At 42.7% G+C, this 19,580-nt stretch overlaps 2 protein-coding genes across 4 annotated transcripts in view; both read right to left on the bottom strand.

Moving 5' to 3' along the window:
* Positions 1 to 2,307, bottom strand: part of CAV1 (caveolin 1) — a 51,806-nt gene extending 49,499 nt beyond the window's left edge. For 2 of the 3 annotated variants that reach the window (XR_015750261.1, XM_087969310.1), the window contains exon 1: positions 1,629 to 2,307. Coding sequence is in view for 1 of the 3 variants with exons in the window: in XM_087969310.1 (XP_087825436.1) it covers positions 1,629 to 1,658 (30 nt within the window). In the remaining 2 variants the exon portion in view is untranslated. Of the gene's footprint in view, positions 1 to 1,199 lie in introns of all 3 variants that reach the window. The other variant, XM_087969311.1, reaches the window with a different exon arrangement.
* A 7,037-nt stretch (positions 2,308 to 9,344) lies between these two features.
* On the bottom strand, positions 9,345 to 17,916 carry CAV2 (caveolin 2). The gene is made up of 3 exons (XM_026669089.2): positions 17,523 to 17,916; positions 16,801 to 16,988; positions 9,345 to 11,649 (listed from the first exon to the last, which is right to left on the bottom strand). The coding sequence occupies exons 1-3, from the start codon at positions 17,670 to 17,672 to the stop codon at positions 11,499 to 11,501; spliced, it is 489 nt and encodes a 162-aa protein (XP_026524874.1). The 5' UTR covers positions 17,673 to 17,916; the 3' UTR covers positions 9,345 to 11,498.
* Positions 17,917 to 19,580: the final 1,664 nt, after the last annotated feature.

Raw genomic sequence — 19,580 nt, 5'->3', positions numbered from 1 at the left:
GATGAAGAACGAGAGACTTGGAACGATTTAGTTTGAAGTAAAGCCCCAAGGGAAAGTGAACTTTTTTTTCAAGCTTTCTCCAACTTGGACCGCGTCAAAAGGCCTGGCACTCTTTTTGAATACCCAGCATCCAGCCAGCAACTGGTGGTCACTGGCATCTAGACTGGACCGCGTCGGAAAGGCTGCCTGCTTTTGAGGGTGCCCGGGGAGGGAAAAAAAAAGGAAACCCGGCTTTGTAAACCTAATTTGGGGAGATGCTCCTGAAATGAACGGGGCAAACGCCCTTCTGATCTGCTCCACCCTAACCCCGCTTCGACGAAGGTGTGTGGCCGCTGGGCTTGGGAAGGCGTTCTCCAGCAAGCCTCTCTCCCGCCTTGGTGGATAACCACAACGCAAAGCTGCGTGTGTGTGTGTGTGTGTGACTGGGGTCCTGCACCCGAAGAGATTTGGCAGAGGGGCAAAGCCCCCCCGCGCCCCGCAAACTGGACGTGCGTGTGTGTGTGTGTGTGTGTGTGTGTATGTGTGTGATTGGGTCCTGCACCCGAGAGATTTTGCAGAGGGGCAAAGCCTTCCCCCCGCGCCCCGCAAGCTGGATGTGCGTGCGTGTGTGTGTGTGTGTGTGACTGGTGACGGGTCCTGCACCCGAAGATATTTGGCAGAGGGGCAAAGCCTCCCCCTCGCGCCCCGCAAGCTGGATGTACGTGTGTGTGCGCGTGTGTGTGTGAGTGAGTGAGTGACGGGTCCTGCACCCGAATAGATTTGGCAGAGGGGCAAAGCCTCCCCCGCGCCCCGCAAGCTGGATGTACGTGTGTGTGTGAGTGAGTGAGTGACTGGGTCCTGCACCCGAATAGATTTTGCAGAGGGCAAAGCCTTCCCACCCCGCGCCCCGCAAGCTGGATGTGCGTGTGTGTGTGAGTGAGTGAGTGAGTGGCTGGGGTCCTGCACCCGAGATTTGGCTGAGGGGCAAAGCCCCCCCGTGGCCCGCAAGCTGGAAGTACGTGTGTGTGTGTGTGTGTGTGTGTGTGTGTGTGTGTCTGGGGTCCTGCACCCGAAGATATTTGGCAGAGGGGCAAAGCCTCCCCCCGCGCCCCGCAAGCTGGAAGTACGTGTGTGTGTGTGTGTGTGTGTGTGTGACTGGGGTCCTGCACCCGAAGATATTTGGCAGAGGGGCAAAGACCCCCCCCGCGCCCCGCACTTACGCGCCGAGAGCTGTTTGCCTGCTGGCCTCCGGCTGGAGAGACGCCCGTAAACTGGCGCGCTCTCTTTCCGACTGCTTGCAAGGGCCGAAAGAAACTGAGCAACCCAGCTCGGGCTGGAGGGTGGGGGGAAGTGGAGAGGAAAGAGAAGGGCCCGACCCAAGGAGATCGAGTTACGGGCCCCCACCGAGAGAAGAACCTCCTTTCCCTCCCCCCCCCTTTGCCCGGGAAAATCCGGATTGCCTCCCCTCCTCTCGAGAAGAGGCTCCGAGGTGGGAGAGGACGAGAGATAAGAGGCGAGCCAGACGGCTGGAGCAAAGGTAAATCCGGCTGCCAGGAATGTCAAGCAGGTTTAAAAACAAAAAATAAAAAAATAATAAAATAATAAAATAAAAAAAATAAAAAAATAAAAAAATGCAAAGCAGCTCCTACCTCGGACTCTCCGTATTTGCTCCCAGACATGCCGGCTTGAGGCGCTGCAAGGAACTTTTCGGAGGGATAAATCAGCGCAGGGTCCGAAGAAGAAGAAGAAGAAGGTGGGGACCGGACGCTGGCAGCACCCGACGATCCCCACCCACCCCGCACCCGCACCCGCACCCGCAGAGGCGGCTGCCCAAGTGGGAGGTCTCTCCAAGCGGCCGGGTTGGCCGCCGGCCAGGCTTTCCTTCTGCTGCTCCCTCTGAGTTGATCGAGGTCTTGGGGGGACACAGCCCCGAAGGATGCGGGGGACACGCGCGGGGCGGGGGAAGCCCCCCCCCACGCCAGGGACACCCACACCGCGTCCGAGAGACCCCCTCACGCCCCTTTGATCTCCTCCCCTCCCCCCACAGTTGAAACCGGGGGCGGGATGCGCTTTTTTTTTTTTAGTCCAGTCCCAGCAACCCTGAAAGTTGCCCCGGTGTCCCCGCGCTGGCGCTAAGACCTACTTGTTCCGTCCGGCTGCTCCCCGCTAAAAGAGCGCGCGGGGGGTGGTGGTGGAGGGGGGAAGCAAAAGGAAAAAAAGCAAACGAACACCGGTTGCCTTGTTTGCAATTGCTGGTTGCTGAGAGAGAGAGAGAGAGAGAAGGAGGGAGGGAGGAGAGAGAGAGAGAGGGAGGGAGGGAGGGAGGGAGAGAGAGGGGGAGGGAGGGAGGGAGAGGGAGGGAGGAAGGGAGAGAGAGGGAGAGGGAGAGGGGAGGGAGGGAGGGAGAGGGAGGGAGGAAGGGAGAGAGAGGGAGAGGGAGGGAAAGAGAGAGAAGGAGGGAGGGAGAGGGAGGAGGGAAGGAGGGAAAGGAAGAGAGAGGGAGGGAGGGAAAGAGAGAGAAGGAGGGAGGGAGAGGGAGGAGGGAGAGGGAGGGAGAGAGGGAGGGAGGGAGAGGAGAGGAAGGGAGAGAGAGAGAAGGAGGGAGGGAGAGGGAGGGAGGGAAAGAGAGAGGGAGAGGGAGAGGGAAGGAGGGAGGTAAAGAGAGAGAAGGAGGGAGGGAGGAGGAAGGGAGAGAGAGAGGGATGGAGGGAGAGGGAGGAGGAAGGGAGAGAGAGGGAGAGGGAGGGAGGGAAAGAGAGAGGGGAGGGAGGGAGAGAGGGAGGGAGAGGGAGGGAGGGAGAGGGAGAAGGAAGGGAGGGAGAGGGAGAGGGAGGGAGGGAAAGAGAGAGGGGAGGGAGGGAGAGAGGAGAGAGAGGGAGGGAGGGAGAGGGAGAAGGAAGGGAGGGAGAGGGAGGGAGGAAGGGAGGGGGAGGAGGAAGGGAGAGAGAGAGGAGGGAGGGAGAGGGAGGAGGAAGGGAGAGAGAGGGAGAGGGAGGGAGGAAGGGAGAGGGAGGGAGGGGAAAGAGTTGGCCATTTGAGCCGGATCAAAACTTGAAGGTCATTATGAAGCTTCTGCAGGAAAAACCTTCCAGCTTTGGAAACTTGGGCTTCCCTCAGTGCCAGCCACATGGGGACTTTTCGTTCCAGGCTGCTCCATTTCAGAATGTTTTTATTTGCTTGGTTTTCTCTCCTTCTCCCCCCCCCCTTCCCTCAAACACCCCCCCCACACACACACACACACCGCTTCCATAATTAGTACAGTATTCATACGATTATATTAAAGAGCTGGTTTCTTCTTCATGGTGTTTTATTAAATGTAAGCGATGGATGGGTACCATAAACAGCAGAAGCAGCAAATGTGTTGCCTACAAAGGTTTTTTTTTACCACCTGGATTGCATTTGGTATTGGAAACGGTCGTTTAAAGGGCATATGGGGTTGGCTGGTAACGCACAGGTATTTTAAAGGGCATTCATGGTGCAGAAGAGAAGAGAGAGGCTCCAAAATTGTTTTGCTCCTATTGAAAGCTGTGGAATCCAGGGTGTGGTTGCTGGCAGCAAAACAAAAAGTGTACGGAAGGAGCTTCAAGAAAGCGAAGTAGGCAGAGAGGCAGCGTAGAGACTTAGAACAGGACAGCTGGGGCACTGGATCCAACCCTCCAGCAAAATCCTGGGATTTTTAATCAAACATCTGGCTGTCCAGTTTATACACTGGGCAATGAATTTGATCTTGCTTAGGATAAAGAAGCTGCTCCGGATTCAGTCATTCCACTGGCTGTAATGAGAGTCAAATCGGTGCAGGGTCTGAAAGGCACCGGGCTAAAAATGGAAGGCTGTGAATTCTAGTCCTGCGTGGAGAAGCTAGCTGGGGGATTTGGGGGCCAGTCCCTTCTCTTTCAAACCCCAGGAAAAAGGCAATGTCTGAAAACGTCGTCGCCAAGAAAACGACACTCGTAGTCACCAGGAGTCGAAACTGAATAGAAACCACACAAAACAACACACACATGCACAAAGTTGATTTCAGCGGCCTGCTGGGAATAAGACTAACATTAGATCTGTCTAATGATTTTGCATCTCTATTTCATTCGTGCAATGTGTTCCAGAACCCGCATTCTTAAGGAGACCGCTCCCTTTCCTATGTTCCAGTGCTGGTATTTCAGATTCACTGTGCGGTTTTCTTTGTGTCAAGATTGAATCAATCCAGTGAGTGGATACAGAAGGATTGTGAATTATGGTATTTCCACAGTAGCCCCACCTCAACTGAACCCAGCCCTGCTATGCTCATCCCTCCCACCCCCCCACCCCAAAGGATAAGGCTGCATAAATCATGGGAGTAGGGAGTAAAACTGGGTTTGCGGAGCCATTCTGGTAATCTTTAAATAACTCCTAAAGGCAGGTTCATACTTGAAGAGTTTTTAGCCCCAAAAGTTATTGGAATTGTCCAGAGGACAGCACCTTTATTTATGATAACTTGATCTCTTCTAGGCTCCTAAGTGGGAGAATTTTGCCACACATCAGATGCAAATAGTAATAAATACCGAAAAATCTTTTACCATAAACATTTCAAGCCCTTTCCCCATGGGCTAAAAAGACCAACATACAATCCAGGAACAGCAAAGTTTGTTAAAAGAGCTATATGAAATAATTTACCATAGTAAAAACCAAGAGCTAGGAGGATGAAATGGCCAAGATTGGGCTCCGGAAAGTTGCTGTCAGACAAGCTCTTTATGAAAACAATATTTAAATGTCTTTTTTTCCTCCTTAAAAGCTACTTGATCCTTAGTTTATAGGGAATATCTGAAAAAAGTGCTTTCCCTGAAGAGCTTGATGGGTCACCGGGAAAAATGTGATGGCAGGCAAACCTTCATTTATCCTAATCTCAATTCATTGAATTTCTGAGCTTCAAAACTTCCTTCCTTCCTTCCTTCCTTTCCTTCCTTCCTTCCTTCCTTCCTTCCTTCCTTCCTTCCTTCCTTCCTTCCTTCCTTCCTTCCTTCCTTCCTTCCTTCCCTCCCTCCCTCCCTCCCTCCCTCCCTCCCTCCCTCGTCTAATTATTTATTATTTGCATTAGGCATAAAAATTCAGTAAACGTTAATATTTGTCAGAACTTTAAAATCCTATGTAACTGTTTTCTGTTTGGTGGGGGTTGTTGGTTTTTTTCTAATCACCATGCAGGATTGCAAGAGACAGTTTCATGCTGGCACAGTTTATATTTGGTTTGATGAATTCCAGGACATGCTAGGAGGAATTGTGATGTCTGGTAAAGTGGTCAAATATGCATATTTAAAGTCAGTTGTGAAATATGGGTATAAAAGGAATGCAGATATTTGAAATGATTTGTGATAAACGAAATACATCACTAAGATCTAGAAGAGCAGTTGCAGTTATAGTTGCATTAACCAACATTTTTATATCTAGAAAGCAGAGCAAATTCCCTTCTGAAATAAATGATACCTTTCAGCTGCCTTATTTATGGAGTAGAGCAGGTACCATAATATGAATGTAGCTTCCATGTATCCCTGTTCAACAGAATGCTCACTGGAGCAAATTTCAATTTGTGTTCAAATATAATGGCTAGAATGCCTTTGAACTGACAGCCTGTAAAGCCACCTTTATGAAAATGCCTCCATTCTTTTCTACCAATTATTTGCTGAAGGAAAAATAAGATAAATAATAAATAATACATCCTTGAAAAGAGAATAAAATACGACTAAGAGTATGGATTGTCTTCAATAAACTGTGTGTCAGCTTCTTTAGATCCAGGCAAACAATTGCTACAATATACTAAGTCCGTCTCTGGGGGTCCTTTGCTGTATGTTGCACAGAGTTGTGAGATAGCAATAGCACTTAGACTTATATACTGCTTCACAGTGTTTTACAGCCCTCTCTAAGTGGTTTACAGAGTCAGAATACTGCCCCAAGAATTTGGGTCCTCCTTTTACCCACCTTGGAAGGATGGAAATCTGAGTCAACCTTGAGCCTGGTGAGATTTGAACTGCCAAATTGCAGGCAGCCAACAGTCAGCAGAAGTAGCCTATAGTACTGCACTCTTAACTGCTGTGGCATCAAGAGTCATGCAGTTAACAGAATGGTTTTGTCTACTAGATAACACAAGAGAGTCATGAGATGCCATATTTGTTCATTTGCTTATCACATTTCTACATCACCATTCACTTAGAAGATAGTCCCGTTAACAGTGATGTGGGTCTAGGAATCCTGTAGACAGGGTGTGGCAAGCATTTTGGGGGTCAGGATCTTAATAGAAGTCCAAATAGCACTTGATTTTCTAGATAAAGCTGCAACATACAATAGATTCTAGATTACCCTGTCTGGGCTTTGGAGATAGAGCAGAATTAGCACTGGTTACGTTGGATGGGAGACCACCAAGTAATATCAGAAGAGTAAGGTAGACTGGAAGTCAAAGAATTCCCTAGAAAAAGACTTAACAAAATCACTTACAGATTCCTCCCTCCAAGCTTTTCTCTGGTGAATACCATTCTTTCAGCAGCCGGGTATGGCTAATAAATTAATGCTAAATTAGAACACAGAAAATACTGGATCCGGCTAGTAATTAAATGAAGAGGTTCAAATAAGGGGAAAAAACAAACGTATGAAGGGAATAGTGGCACTCCATTTCCATTTTCCATTCTGTTTGCTGCAGGGTGCTTTCCTAGCTAATCCAGTTATTCTATTAGGAGCAAATAAAATAAACCCAGAAATAAACTTCACTTTCACTTGATATTGTTAAAGGGTACCTTACTGAGAAATCAGAAACTCCGTCAAGTCAACTGATTGCATGAAAGATTTGGAAAGAAGCTACATTATCAGATTCCTTGCGTGGCATGTTGCCAAGTGCATCAGTAAAACGATGGACAGGAAGGGGCCGGCAACATTGGCTAAGTCAAAAGTGTCCTTCTGCTCCAGCTAAATGATTCCCAGCCTGTGCAACCTGTCAATAGTTGTTGAAAGAGCAACAATCACACTGACATATTTTGTACCTACCAGGTGCCCATATTTCTCCTGATCTCTTTCCATTGCCACCATGCTGTAGGAAAGCGTCACTCTCAGTCATGTTTTAGTGCCCCAAAGGATTGGAAGAATGTATAAGATATTGCTGAACTTCATCTCCCATAATTCCCCACTGTAGTCTATGCTAGCTGAGGTTGATGGAATTGTAGTCCAGCAACATTCAGAGGGCTGTAAGTAGAAACGATACCAACATTTGATATTTTTTTAATATTTTTTTTTCCAGTTTCCTTGAAGGGATGATGTCTCATTTTGTATCATGACAGTGAGTCTGCGACAGTTTGACAGAAAGGGATGATTCTGAAGACTTGTCATCATTTCCCAAATTATTATCCCAGAAACCAAAGAAGGTGATATGCATTATTCGAACACACAGAGAGGATGGATAGGATATAAATGTCCTGTGTTAAAAATTTAACTTCACTTGGTGTCTGCTTTGTTGAATATATAAATAAAATATTCTATTGCAGTTAATGAGACCTTTATAATCTCATTAAAAGGACTTTGAAAATACAAATTACTCCACATTTCACATCTATATTAGACCTGGAGGTCACACCCAATCTGATTGATTTTCCAAAGCCTTTTAAAACATTCTCTACGGGTTGTTTTTTTTTTTCAGTGTATGAATAACACTGATCTTGTGATACACTGCTTTGTGATACCCACACAAATTGCTTTTTTCTAGAACCATAGCCCTTTTGCCCAATTATTCTTGCTCAAGCACCAATTTGATGTGCCATGAAAGGCAAGGGTAAATCACTTAATGTGTGTGTGTGTGTGTGTGTGTGTGTGTGTATATATATATATATATATATATATATATATATATATATATATATATATATATATATATATATATATCTTAAGTTTTCGCTGGTACTTACATGTATGGCATTCAGCTTTGTTCAGGTATTTTCCGCGTCATAGTAGTGGTGCTTTTAAAGTTGTAGCAACGTTTCAGCAGAATCTCATCTGCCATCATCAGGCTTTTGTATAGTACACTATTTTTTATATTTTTAATATATTTAATATATTTATATTTTTAATATATTTTGTATATACACTATACAAAAGCCTGATGATGGCAGATGAGATTCTGCTGAAACGTTGCTACAACTTTAAAAGCACTACTATGACGTGGGAAAATACCCGAACAAAGCTGAATGCCATACATACATACATACATATATATATATACACATACATATACATATATATACACACACACACACACTATGCTATAACTATGCTATGCTATGCTATGTATGCTATGCTATGCTATGCTATATTATACTATACTATAAAAGGAGAACTCATCCAATTAGCAGATGACACTAAACTGGCAGGAATAGCAAACAGCCCAGAAGACAAGCTCAGGATCCAAAAAGATCTTGACAGACTTGAACAATGGGCCCTATCCATTAACATGAAATTTAATGTGGAGAAAAGCAAAGTTTTACACCTAGGCAGGAAAAACCAAAGGAACAAGTACAGAGTTTACTGGCTCAAACAACAGTAAATATGAGAGGGATCTTGGAGCCCTAATGGATGACCACTTAGACAATAGTGTGTAGCAGTAGCCAAAAAAGCTAATAAAATCCTTGGTTGTATAAACAGAAGCATAGGATCAAAACCGCATAAAGTATTAGTACCGCTCTATAAAGCCTTAGTATTAAGGCTACACCTGTAGTATACTGCATCTAGTTTTGGTCACCTCATTACAAAACTGCGGTTGAGACTTTGGAAAAAGTGCAAAGAAGAGCAACTAAGATGATTAAAGGCCTGGACAAAAAAACACGTGAATAATGTTTTGGAATTGGGTAAGGCCAGTCTAGAGAAAAGAAGAATTAGGGGTGACACAATAGCAGTATCCGAGTATTATATATATGCTAAGCGCAGCATGGACTGGCCTATCCTACTATATTTCGCTGTCTTAGACTTAGAATAACTTTGTAACTGTATACTAACTGTATACTAACTGTATACTAATTGGCATACATTAAAATGAAACTTTGTAAATTTTGTCTTTTTCTCCCAACCATTCACTTTCTTGTTTTCTTTTAAGTCAGATGTAAAAAGGATCTTGGCAGATGCCCAGCATTCCATTGATACTTCAGTAAGGGTGGTCATGGGCATTATATCGCTTTTTAACTTTGTTAAAAGTGAATCCACTTGGCAATTGAATTGACATACCTATTTCTGCAATGTTTGTCTATGACTATAATAAATTTTAACTAAATAAATGTTCTTTGCAAGAGAACATCCTTCTAGCTCTATACCAGTAATATATTTATTATGAGAAGTACAATATTTATATTCCACCATAAAGACAGAAAAAATTGAATGTTGTATCAACCACTTTAATAAAAGTCTTTAAAATAAATACTATAGAATTGTTGCCTAGGTTGTTTGAAGCATTAAAGGTAAATTACACGAGTCTTGTGTGTGTTTTGAATTGAGCCTGTACATTGCAATGGAAGTTTTATATAACTTAATCAAAGGCTCTTTGATTAATACAGCTAATTGAACATCTCTGTGTTTAAAATGTATATAAATATTGCACAAAGTAAGAGCACTGCTTGTAGATTAAGTATCTGCACATCCTAGTGTAGAAAGGAGTATCTACAAATTTTTTAGTTCTATGTGAGATGCTTAGTTTCCAGGCACAGTTAAGTGCCACGCTTGGTTCTTTGTATAGAATTCAACCTCATTGGACGGCCTGCTCTTTCTATCTTGCATGCGTGAAATTGTCTTTCCATGCAAGGCAGATCTCTAGAGCAGACCACTGGCTGAAGTAGTCCATGTTTTTAGAATAACCATTTGGCAAGATCAGAAGAATACTTCAAGATAACCTTTTACTTTGTCATTTACATACAAAACACAATATATACAAAAAAAAAAAGTTTAATTAAATATAGCATAATCTCTCCTCTCAGATCAACATCTCATTTTAAACAGTGGATTTGGGAAGGTTTTGTTTTTCTTCTGATACCGTACTTAGGAATATCCACAGAGCTGTACAAAAAGTATTCAGCCAGTATCCTTTATCTGTTAAGCTTTCTGTCTACTTGCTATACAACTCTTTTGAATTCACAACTTTTTACAGAATTTTGGAAACGCTCAAATCCTCTTAAAAGATATCCCCTTATAACCTCCCTCCTCCCATGAGGCATATACCTGGTTATTTATTCTAATTCAGAAGTTCTGCAAGATCTTTCCTATACACATTCATGCAAAGAAAAAAAACACGATTGCATGAATTCTTCTGTTATTTTGAAATTTGCACAGCTGTATATATGTTCCAAAATATTTTTAAGCATTAAAAACAGGGGAAAGGGTCCCCAATGACTTGCAGGCAATATTGTATTAAGTTTCTCAAATGGCTGTGCCCACGTAAACTGTTTTTGCTTGTGTTGTACTATAAATATTTCTGACCTGCTGCTCTCTAAGCAACCATCGAAATTTCACCTTTAGTATTCACGGAAGGTGAAAGTGCATGGATTCTACCAGGTTTTAAGTCTTATTGTGTTGGAAATCCATGGGTTTGGGAAACTGTCAGTGCTTGAAATATGAATTACAGGTAGTCCTCGACTGACAATGGTTCATTTAGTGACTCTTCAGTGTTACAGTGGCACTGAAAAAAGTGACATGATCATTTTTCATTCTTATGACCGTTGCAGCATCTTTGTGGTCATGTGATCCAAATTGAGACGCTTGGCAACTGACTCATATTTATGAAAGTTACAGTGTCTGGGGTCATGTGATCACAGTTTGTGACCGTTTGTGGGGAAGCCAGATTCACTTAACAACCATGTCACTAATTTAACAACTGCAGTGATTCATTTAACAACTATGGCAAGAAAGGCAAAATTAACCAATGTTTCACTTAGTAACAGAAATGTTGGGCTCAATTGTAGTTGTAAGTCAAGGACTACCTGTATCCTAAGAGGTTACACAGTTCAAGAAGCTGATAGATTATAGAATCTATATACGAACAGACCTAGCTGTTTGTGTGGCTAGAAATGCTGACCAGCAGAATTCAAATAAGAAAACTCTTGAAAAGTAATCCTTTACATTCTGTTCTTATTTCTAAGAGTTGTATAGCCTAACATCAATAAATATGTCAAATCTATTGGTAGAATGATTTCCAGGAGATTTTGAGTAATACAATAGATGAAAATTTGATTGATACACCGCAAGATGACCTCCTTAGTTATCCACAACACATTTATGGAAACCAAGCATTAGAAGTACCATTACCTTAACATTGTTAAATATCACTTGTTATCTTTTAGTTACAATATTGGTATGTCTTCCCTGTCCCCAAAGCAAAGTTTGCGCCCCCCATAAATGTGCAACCCAGCTGAAGGGCGGAAATGTCATTCCCTTTAAACAGCAGTAGCTTTGGAATGAATGCTTAAGTGTCCCTATATTATACCAATAAGGAGACTTTAATAGCACTTAAGACTAAAATAGCATTGGATCCAAATTGTTCACTCTTGGTCCAGATGTATGTTGATTGCTGAAAAGCACCGTCCCATGCTGTGACACACTGGTGCAATGAAAACATCTGTCAAGCTCTTCCACACAGCTTGCACGGGTGGCAAGATCAAAAGGATAGACTTTATGAACGGCATCACAACCCTAGGCAAAAAAAGGAGAGACGTGTTAGCAATCATTTCTTAAACTTTGTTACCTTTGTAATGAAGGTGAGTAAATCTGAAACGTCCTGAATAAGAGATAATTTTAGTACATAAGCAGCAAGGTAGAATTGGTCTTACTGTAGGTTACAGGTGCCTACAAAATGTTTCAATTGGGTTAGAAGCACCTGTGTTGCAATTTGGTGCAATTAATATCCCTTTATTTATTTATTAAATTTATATAGCTACCCATCTCATGAAAAGTGACTTTGGGTGTCGTACAATAATTGGTAAAGAACAATACATGTATAAAAACATACATTTTAAAATAGAAAAATCAGAATTAAAATGATTAAAACTCAAAAGACAGTATAAACCCCAAGTGAGAGAGTACATCCACCTTAATCTAGATAATATTTACTCCAACATTATTACGTTTCAATCACATTAAATAGGTCTGATAAAGTACTGACAATCTGATTATGTTTATAGACAAAATAAATTTTATTCACATATACACTTTGGTATAATAAAGATTAACAAATTTTACAGCATTTTATAAGCATATTGCTAATATTCTATCTTGTGTTCTCTAATAATTTCCGCCAAGCTGAAAAAAAACTGTCCTCCTTTCTTCCTTCTTTCTGCTAGAACTATAGAATGATTTCTTCATCCTTTTCAGAAAACAAATAGGAAAGTTCAATCTGCATTTTGAAGGTATTTTTTCAAGGGGGTACAGTGGGTATTTCTGCAAGTCTTAAGATTCCTGTTTTTCCCCTTTAAATTTCTGTCAAAACGTCCACGATTTTGCATCCACAAATTGGGGCCCGAGGGCCAAACAGGCAAGCAACTAATCACAAGTTTGATTTATCTTTGGCATGGTTACAATAGCCAAACCCATAAAAGTGAGGAGGATCTAGGAAATTTCTTTCAATCCTCCCAGGAAACAATAATAAAATAATAAATCTGCAGTGAATTGCATGCATTAACATTCTTGTTTTCATTTCAGTAGTTTAGGTTTCCATCTTATCCATATAATTACAGACAGAATTTGGCATCTTTTACTGGAGACATTGATAATGAATCAATAGATTCATTACTGCCAAGGCCAAGCGTATACCACAAGGATCTATTTTAAAGAATATGTAAATATTCATACAGGACTTGCAATGTACTTCTTGACATTTCTTCCTAAATTGAACTCTGCAACTAAACGAAGGAGAAAGAACTATCTAGGCAACAGAAGAATGCAGAGTGGCAGCTTTGCTAGATCATGCTTGCAAACAGCTCATTCAAAGTGGTTGGCATTGGCACAGGTTCAAGTTATTCTTTTATGCCTAACAGATAATGTAACTATGGCCACAAGTATAACAAAACCTACAAAAGAGTACAATAAGTTAAAGGTCCACATTAAATTAAAATAGAAACCATAGCTTTTAAAGAACAAATTACTGTATTCTCATGATTATGATTTTTTTAAAAAAAAAAATCTTTCAATTATCCTCCAAGCCTGATGAAGTTATTTTTTTGTGCATGCTCTTAATTCAGTTCATGGAGAGGTGAAGCTCTCTGTTCTCCAATGTGGGTGTGTAATTGTTTCTCCATTCAGGGTGCGTTCTGGGTGCAGAAGGAATGCGAGGTCAAGTTCTTCTTTAAACTTTTGGCAGGCTAACAGTGTAACAACTCCTCTCTGTTGGCACGTTGGCAATGCTTTCTGACGGATGGTTGCAAAAGTGCTTCTCTACCCATGGTGGTAATTCAACCTCCAACAGCTATCGCCTTAAAACTGGTAAATAATAAAACCTCTTGTTTTGAAGGTGAAGGAACAAAACATGGCACTGGAATTGCAATCGCTTATGAAACTGCATGAAGCAAGGTGTGTGTTTATGTCTGTTGTGCATTGGTGAATGTAATCCACAAACTGGAGTTACTTTGGCTCTTTCCCAAAGGACATTGGGAGCATTTGAGAAGAATTCGCTACCCTGCCCTCAAAACAAGCAACAGTTGCACACTCCTTAACCAAAGGGATTCCACAGGAAGACAGAACAATGGTCTCACATGTCCATTCACCTGACTCAGCCTTCAGATTTTTGGGCAAGCATTCCTGGAATGGGAAATCACCCTTTGGGGAGTCCTAAAAGGTCCTAGTAAAACAGTAAAATGACCTTAAATGCCCTGTTTCTATGGGTAGGGGCTATAAAAGCACTTACTTGACACAGCCGTTGCAACTTCCCAGGGGAATTCAGTTATGAAACATGCTTTGGATTCTCTGATTTTTTTTTAATATGAAAATATGAGCTAGATTGGGACCATGTATGTGAAGGAAGACGAGCTTACTGTTTCATTACAGAAAGAGCTTCTCAGTGGTAATATCCGACTTATGAATTTTTCACTCCAAATGGCCTCCATAATAATAGCATCACTTTTGAGATTTGTCAGTATGTCATCTCTCCCTCCCTCCCTCTGTGTGTGTGTGTGAGAGAGAGAGAGAAAGAGAGAGAGAGAGTAATTAAGCCTTGAATTATAGTAGTAAGTCATTAAGCAAGTCACTATGGGATTGTGCCCTATTTTATGACCTTTGGGGGCTGTTGTTAAGTGAATATTGCACTTGTTAAATGAGCACCATGATCATTAAGTGGACATTTTCCCTCAGAAACTAGAAGTAAATGCCAGCTTTTTTGGGGAAAAAAATCTCCATAAATCATAATCATATAACTGTGGGATGTGTAATTGACCATAAATGTGGACTAGTTGCCAAGTGCCCAAAATACAATCACATGACCGCATTCTGTCTTTTTATCACTTTGACCAAATCTTCAAGGCTGACCATGTATAGTCTGCAGCAATGCAGGTCAATTTTGGGGAACAGGTAATGTTGGATATTTCTTAACATTTATTGAAAAATTGCCTCTGAAAGCCATCTTTAAAAAAATCTATTTCAAAATGACATGTAGATTTTTGCTGGTCAATAAGAATTTGAACTATGCTGACTGAAAATCATGAAGAAAGTCCAACAGATTCCAGGCTAAGAAATGCTAATTACACCACTGTTTCAATTAGAATAAGGCAGTTCTGTCTAGGTTCCATGAAACAAAGAGAGATAATGCAATTCCAAGAACTATAATCAAGAACTTGATAACCATGGGATAGACTCACACTTGACCAATAACTTATAAAAAATGTGCCAAGTATCACCTTTCTTCAGTGGTCATAGAATTTTTGAAATTATCAACCATAGCAAATCAGCTTGCTTGAAAGCTTACAATCTATACATGAATTACATTTAAATGATAGCACAAAAAGCCTTAAATAAGCCTAGAGATAGTCTTTTCTGGATGTTAAAAACCTCATTAATGAAATATTTCCACTTTCTGGTTTATTGAACACATCCCTTCTGAAATAGTTAGTATCTTGAATGCAGTCTTGGAAGGGTTTATGTTCACAAATGCTCACAATGTAGAAAACCGCTTTCCTATATTTGTGCCATAGTAATGCCTTATAAGGAGATATATTTTCAGTGAGATAATTTACAATCATGGTTGAAGTACAGGGATTCAACACTCGTTAAAAGGACATCTCAATAATTCCTTTTGATAGTGTTGTCACTGTTGTGCATCTTGCATCAAATAACATGCATACACTTTCTGCATCTTTCACATACATACAGACTGAAAAGTTGGAGGCTCACAGTTAACAAACTGATGCCACAATCAGCTTATTTTATGGATTATGGCAAGATATCTCTTTACTCTGGAAACATATGTGAATAATGGTGTCCATTCCTTAAGGGAGTGGGTGTTCTACACATATTAAGTAAATATGTAGGTACATTAATAAATAAATAAGGGGTCCTTGGGAGTCAGGGTTTAATTAAGCTTTCTGGGAAAGAGTGCCTCAGTTTTGTTTAAAAACAATTTCTGCTCCTCATGTGTGTTTTTCACCTAATGGCTATAGTTGAAAGATGTGCAAAGATCCACCATGAACGCTTCCCTCAATGATATCTCAAATACAGTGTTTCATAATACAGCACATATGCACATTCAGGCATCAACCATTGCAAGGAAAAGCAAAAAAAAGGGCACAGGCATGTATATGAACTTGACCTAAGTTAAACCACAGTCATTTCATAAATAATTACTTTAAAGGATTTTGCAAATCAAAGCTGCACTGGTCCTGAAGCAACATCTAAGATACTACAGAACTGATCCGAGAACCACACCATCGTGAGAAAAAGAGCACCAACCATTTTGCTGGAGAAAAAAAAAATTCAATATAGGATCATGTCCCCTGTTTAGGGCTACTGCAGATTTTTATTTGTTGGATCCGTTAAAATTTGGAGGTTGGGAAATCCCATTCTCAAAAAAATCTTCCCAAAGGATATGGGGTAGGGAATTAAGCAATCTTGCCATTCTTCCATATGTCTGGCCAGAGAATGACATGAGACCTGTTCTAAATATATTCTCATTGTAAGCAGAGGAAGATAAAAAGATGTCTTTGTTTTAAAGAGAAAAGGAAACCAACCAGCCAGGAAATAGATGCAACCTTTCTCCCCAGCCCCCCATTCCAATTTTCTCTTCTTCTTTTTGGCCTTCCAATCTGCAGCCAACTGGGCACAGGGTAAGATGGCACCCTTTAGTGATGCTAAACTCCATCTCATTGGCATTCATTAGACATATTAAGCATATCCACTCAGTATATATATATTTTTTGCAGTAAACGGAATGCAATTAGACTGCAAGGCCTAAAATCACTCTAACATTACTCTTTGCAACCCATCTAATTGGCATTCATTAGACATATTAAGCATATCCACTCAGTATGTGTGTGTGTGTGTGTGTGTGTGTATGTATGTATGTGTGTGTGTATATATATATATGTGTGTGTGTGTGTGTGTGTGTGTATGTGTATATATATATATATATATATATATATATATATATATATATATATATATATATATATATATATATATATATATATATATATATATATATATATATATATATATATATTTGCAGTCAACTGAATGCAATTAAACTGCAAAGCCTAAAAACATTACTATTTGCAATATTGGGGATCCCAAGAGAGGACTGGTTGCATTTGGCACCTTCACAGGGTGCAAACGATTCACATTTCCGTAGGAATTCTTTCTTACCAGATGTGTAGGCAACTGAGCACAGCGAAAAGCAGCCCTGCCACCAGGGCCAAGGGAATGGCAAAGACAAAGGTCAGGAGCTTATAGATCAGGTACTTGCTGAGCTCAAAGAGAGCGTGGCTGCAGACCCAGACTTTGTCGAAAGAGTGCGTGGAGGCAGGCTCCGCAATCACGTCCTCAAAGCCCAGCTGGAAGAGAGGGGAGAAAACGAGCAATGAGTCGTGGCAAAGCAACAGCTTCTCTTCTGAAATTGCAGAGCGGGGACTTCACGGGGAGGGGAAAGCGCGCCAGGCAACAAACAGGCAACAGTAACAACCTGTTGTTGCTTTTGTTGGTTGTTGCTTTTGTTAATTGTTCTGGAAGAATCTGGCTGATTTAGCGTGGAAGGCTTGAGAAGGGTGTGTGTGTGGGGGGGCTACACTCGAGAACTCAGAAACTATCTCCGAGCCCAAATACAGGGGGCTTTCCTTGCCTTTCTCCCTGAAGAGCGAGGAAACCGGCACCCCAAATGGCAGACCAGGGAGGAATTCGCCCAAGGCTGGAATCGGGTGGGTGGGTGGAGAGAGGGTGGGGAATCCCACGCGCTAAATTCGCCTTAAATGGCAGCAAGAGAAAACGCTCCACTTCCTCCAAGGGGACTCGAAGGCGGCATTCAAAATGGGAGGGGGGAAAGGAGGGAGGCCAAGAGTTTGCGCGGGAAGCAGGGCGCCCCCCCCCCTCACCTTCAGGTGGCTGTTAAGCCCGTGCGGGTCCCGGTCGGGCGCTTTCTCCAGCCGTCTGTCGGTCTCGGACGGCGCGGGACTCCCGTCCCGATTGAAGCCGCCTTCGTCCATGAAGATTTTGGTGTCCGCTTTCTCTTTCTCCAGCCCCATGGTCGCTCGCCTGGGCAGCCTTCGGGTCTGGCGGAGCAATTCCTGGGCTGCGGCCGGGGACGCACCCCCCACCTCTCGGTGCCCTTCCCTTTGCCCTCAGGGGCTCCTGCACTAGGGCGCTGCCGGACAAGGCGAGGGCAAGCCCAGACCACGCCTCAAAGCAACCACCGCCCCCTCCACAAGCGACGCCCTCCGCGCGCGGGTTCTGCTGCTGCTGCTGCCGCGAACAGGAGCGGCAGAGCCCGGTGGAAGTGGCAGACGTACCCCGCTTGGTAGCCGCGCATGCTCGCAAAGGCAGCGTCTAAGTTCTGACAAGCCAGCTTTCGTTCGATTTAACTTTATCCGAAGAGTCCTATCTATGTCCCCAAAGTGCTTTTTCAAGAGGCAGCTGGACTTTCTGGTTTTGCTTTGAAGACAGCTTCGCTTCTCTTCTCTTCCAGTTGTTCTCCTGTGTTGTGCCACGCGTTTGTGATAAACTGGTTCATGGAGGCTTCATAAAGTGGTTCATGATGCTTCATAAAGTGGTTCATAAACGCTTCATAAAGTGGTTCATGGATGCTTCATAAAGTGGTTCATAAACGCTTCATAAAGTGGTTCATGGACGCTTCATAAAGTGGTTCATGGAGCTAAAGTGGTTAGCGCTTCATAAAGTGGTTCATGCTTCATAAAGTGGTTCATGGGACGCTTCATAAAGTGGTTCATGGACGCTTCATAAAGTGGTTCATGGCGCTTCATAAAGTGGTTCATGGGCGCTTCATAAATGTTCATGGGGTTCAATGTTATGGCTTCATAAAGTGGTTCGTGGGCGCTTCATAAAGTGGTTCGTGGGCGCTTCATAAAGTGGTTCGTGGGCGCTTCATAAAGTGGTTCATGGAGGCTTCATAAAGTGGTTCATGGATGCTTCATAAAGTGGTTCATGGACGCGTGGCACAGTGTACCATCAGGACTTGAGTCAACAGTCCATCTGCATTTAAAAGACACAGGCCGCTCGCTCTTTTGAAGACAGCAGAGTCCACATTTTGGACATAGAGGACTGCTAGTTGAAAGAGGGCTCGAAGAGGCCGTCTAAGTCAAAATTGAACAGCCCTCTCTCAACAGAGAGGGAGGGATATAACATCACCTATCTCCAGTCTGTACTACAACACAGTCCTTTCCACAGTCCCATAAAGGCTCCACACCCATTTGCACCACTCAGGTGACCCTGATGACACAGATAAACCTCCATGTGGCCTCAATGACTCTCTAAAACAGGGGTGTCAAACTCAATGTTATTGAGGGCTGCATCAGCATTATGGTTGCCCTCAAAGGGCCAGTTGCATGTAAGACTATGACGATTATTCACAGCCGCCAAGTGGGCACGGCTGGGTAGGTGTGGCCAGCTCGACACCACCTCCTGTGCAGTGGTGGGATTCAAACTTTTCTACTACAGGTTCTGTAGGCGTGGCAGGGGAAGGATACTGTAAAAGCTCCAGTCAGAGGTGGTATTTGCCGGTTCTCCTAACTACTCAAAATTTCCGCTACCTGTTCTCCAGAACTGGGTCAGAACCTGCTGAATACCACCTCTGCTCCTGTGCGCATGCACAGGGGAAGCACCGGGCTGAGGTGGGCCAGGGCCACTTTCTGTTTATTGTCCATTCACAAAGTCCAGATTTTGCTCCCTTAAATCTTGGATTTCCTGCCTTAAATGGGGTAAGAGAAAGAGAGTGGAAATAAGATATATAGAAAGAAAAGGAAAAAAAATATGTAAAAGAAAGGAAAGAGGAAAGCGTAAGAAAGGGGTTGAGAAGGAGGAAAGGAAAGGGAAAAGGAAAGGTGAATCAAAAAAAGAAAGAAGGGGGGAAGAAATGGAAAGAGAAGGGAGGGGATAGGAGGAGAGAGATGAGAATGGAAGGGAAGAAAGAAGGAAGG

The sequence above is a fragment of the Notechis scutatus genome, chromosome 6, assembly GCF_049901735.1.
Source record: "Notechis scutatus isolate UNSWTSFEM ecotype Mainland chromosome 6, rNotScu1.2, whole genome shotgun sequence".
NCBI lineage: Eukaryota > Metazoa > Chordata > Lepidosauria > Squamata > Elapidae > Notechis > Notechis scutatus.
The sequence above is the reverse complement of the archived record's forward strand: the minus strand, read 5'-3'. Positions and strand labels throughout refer to the sequence as shown.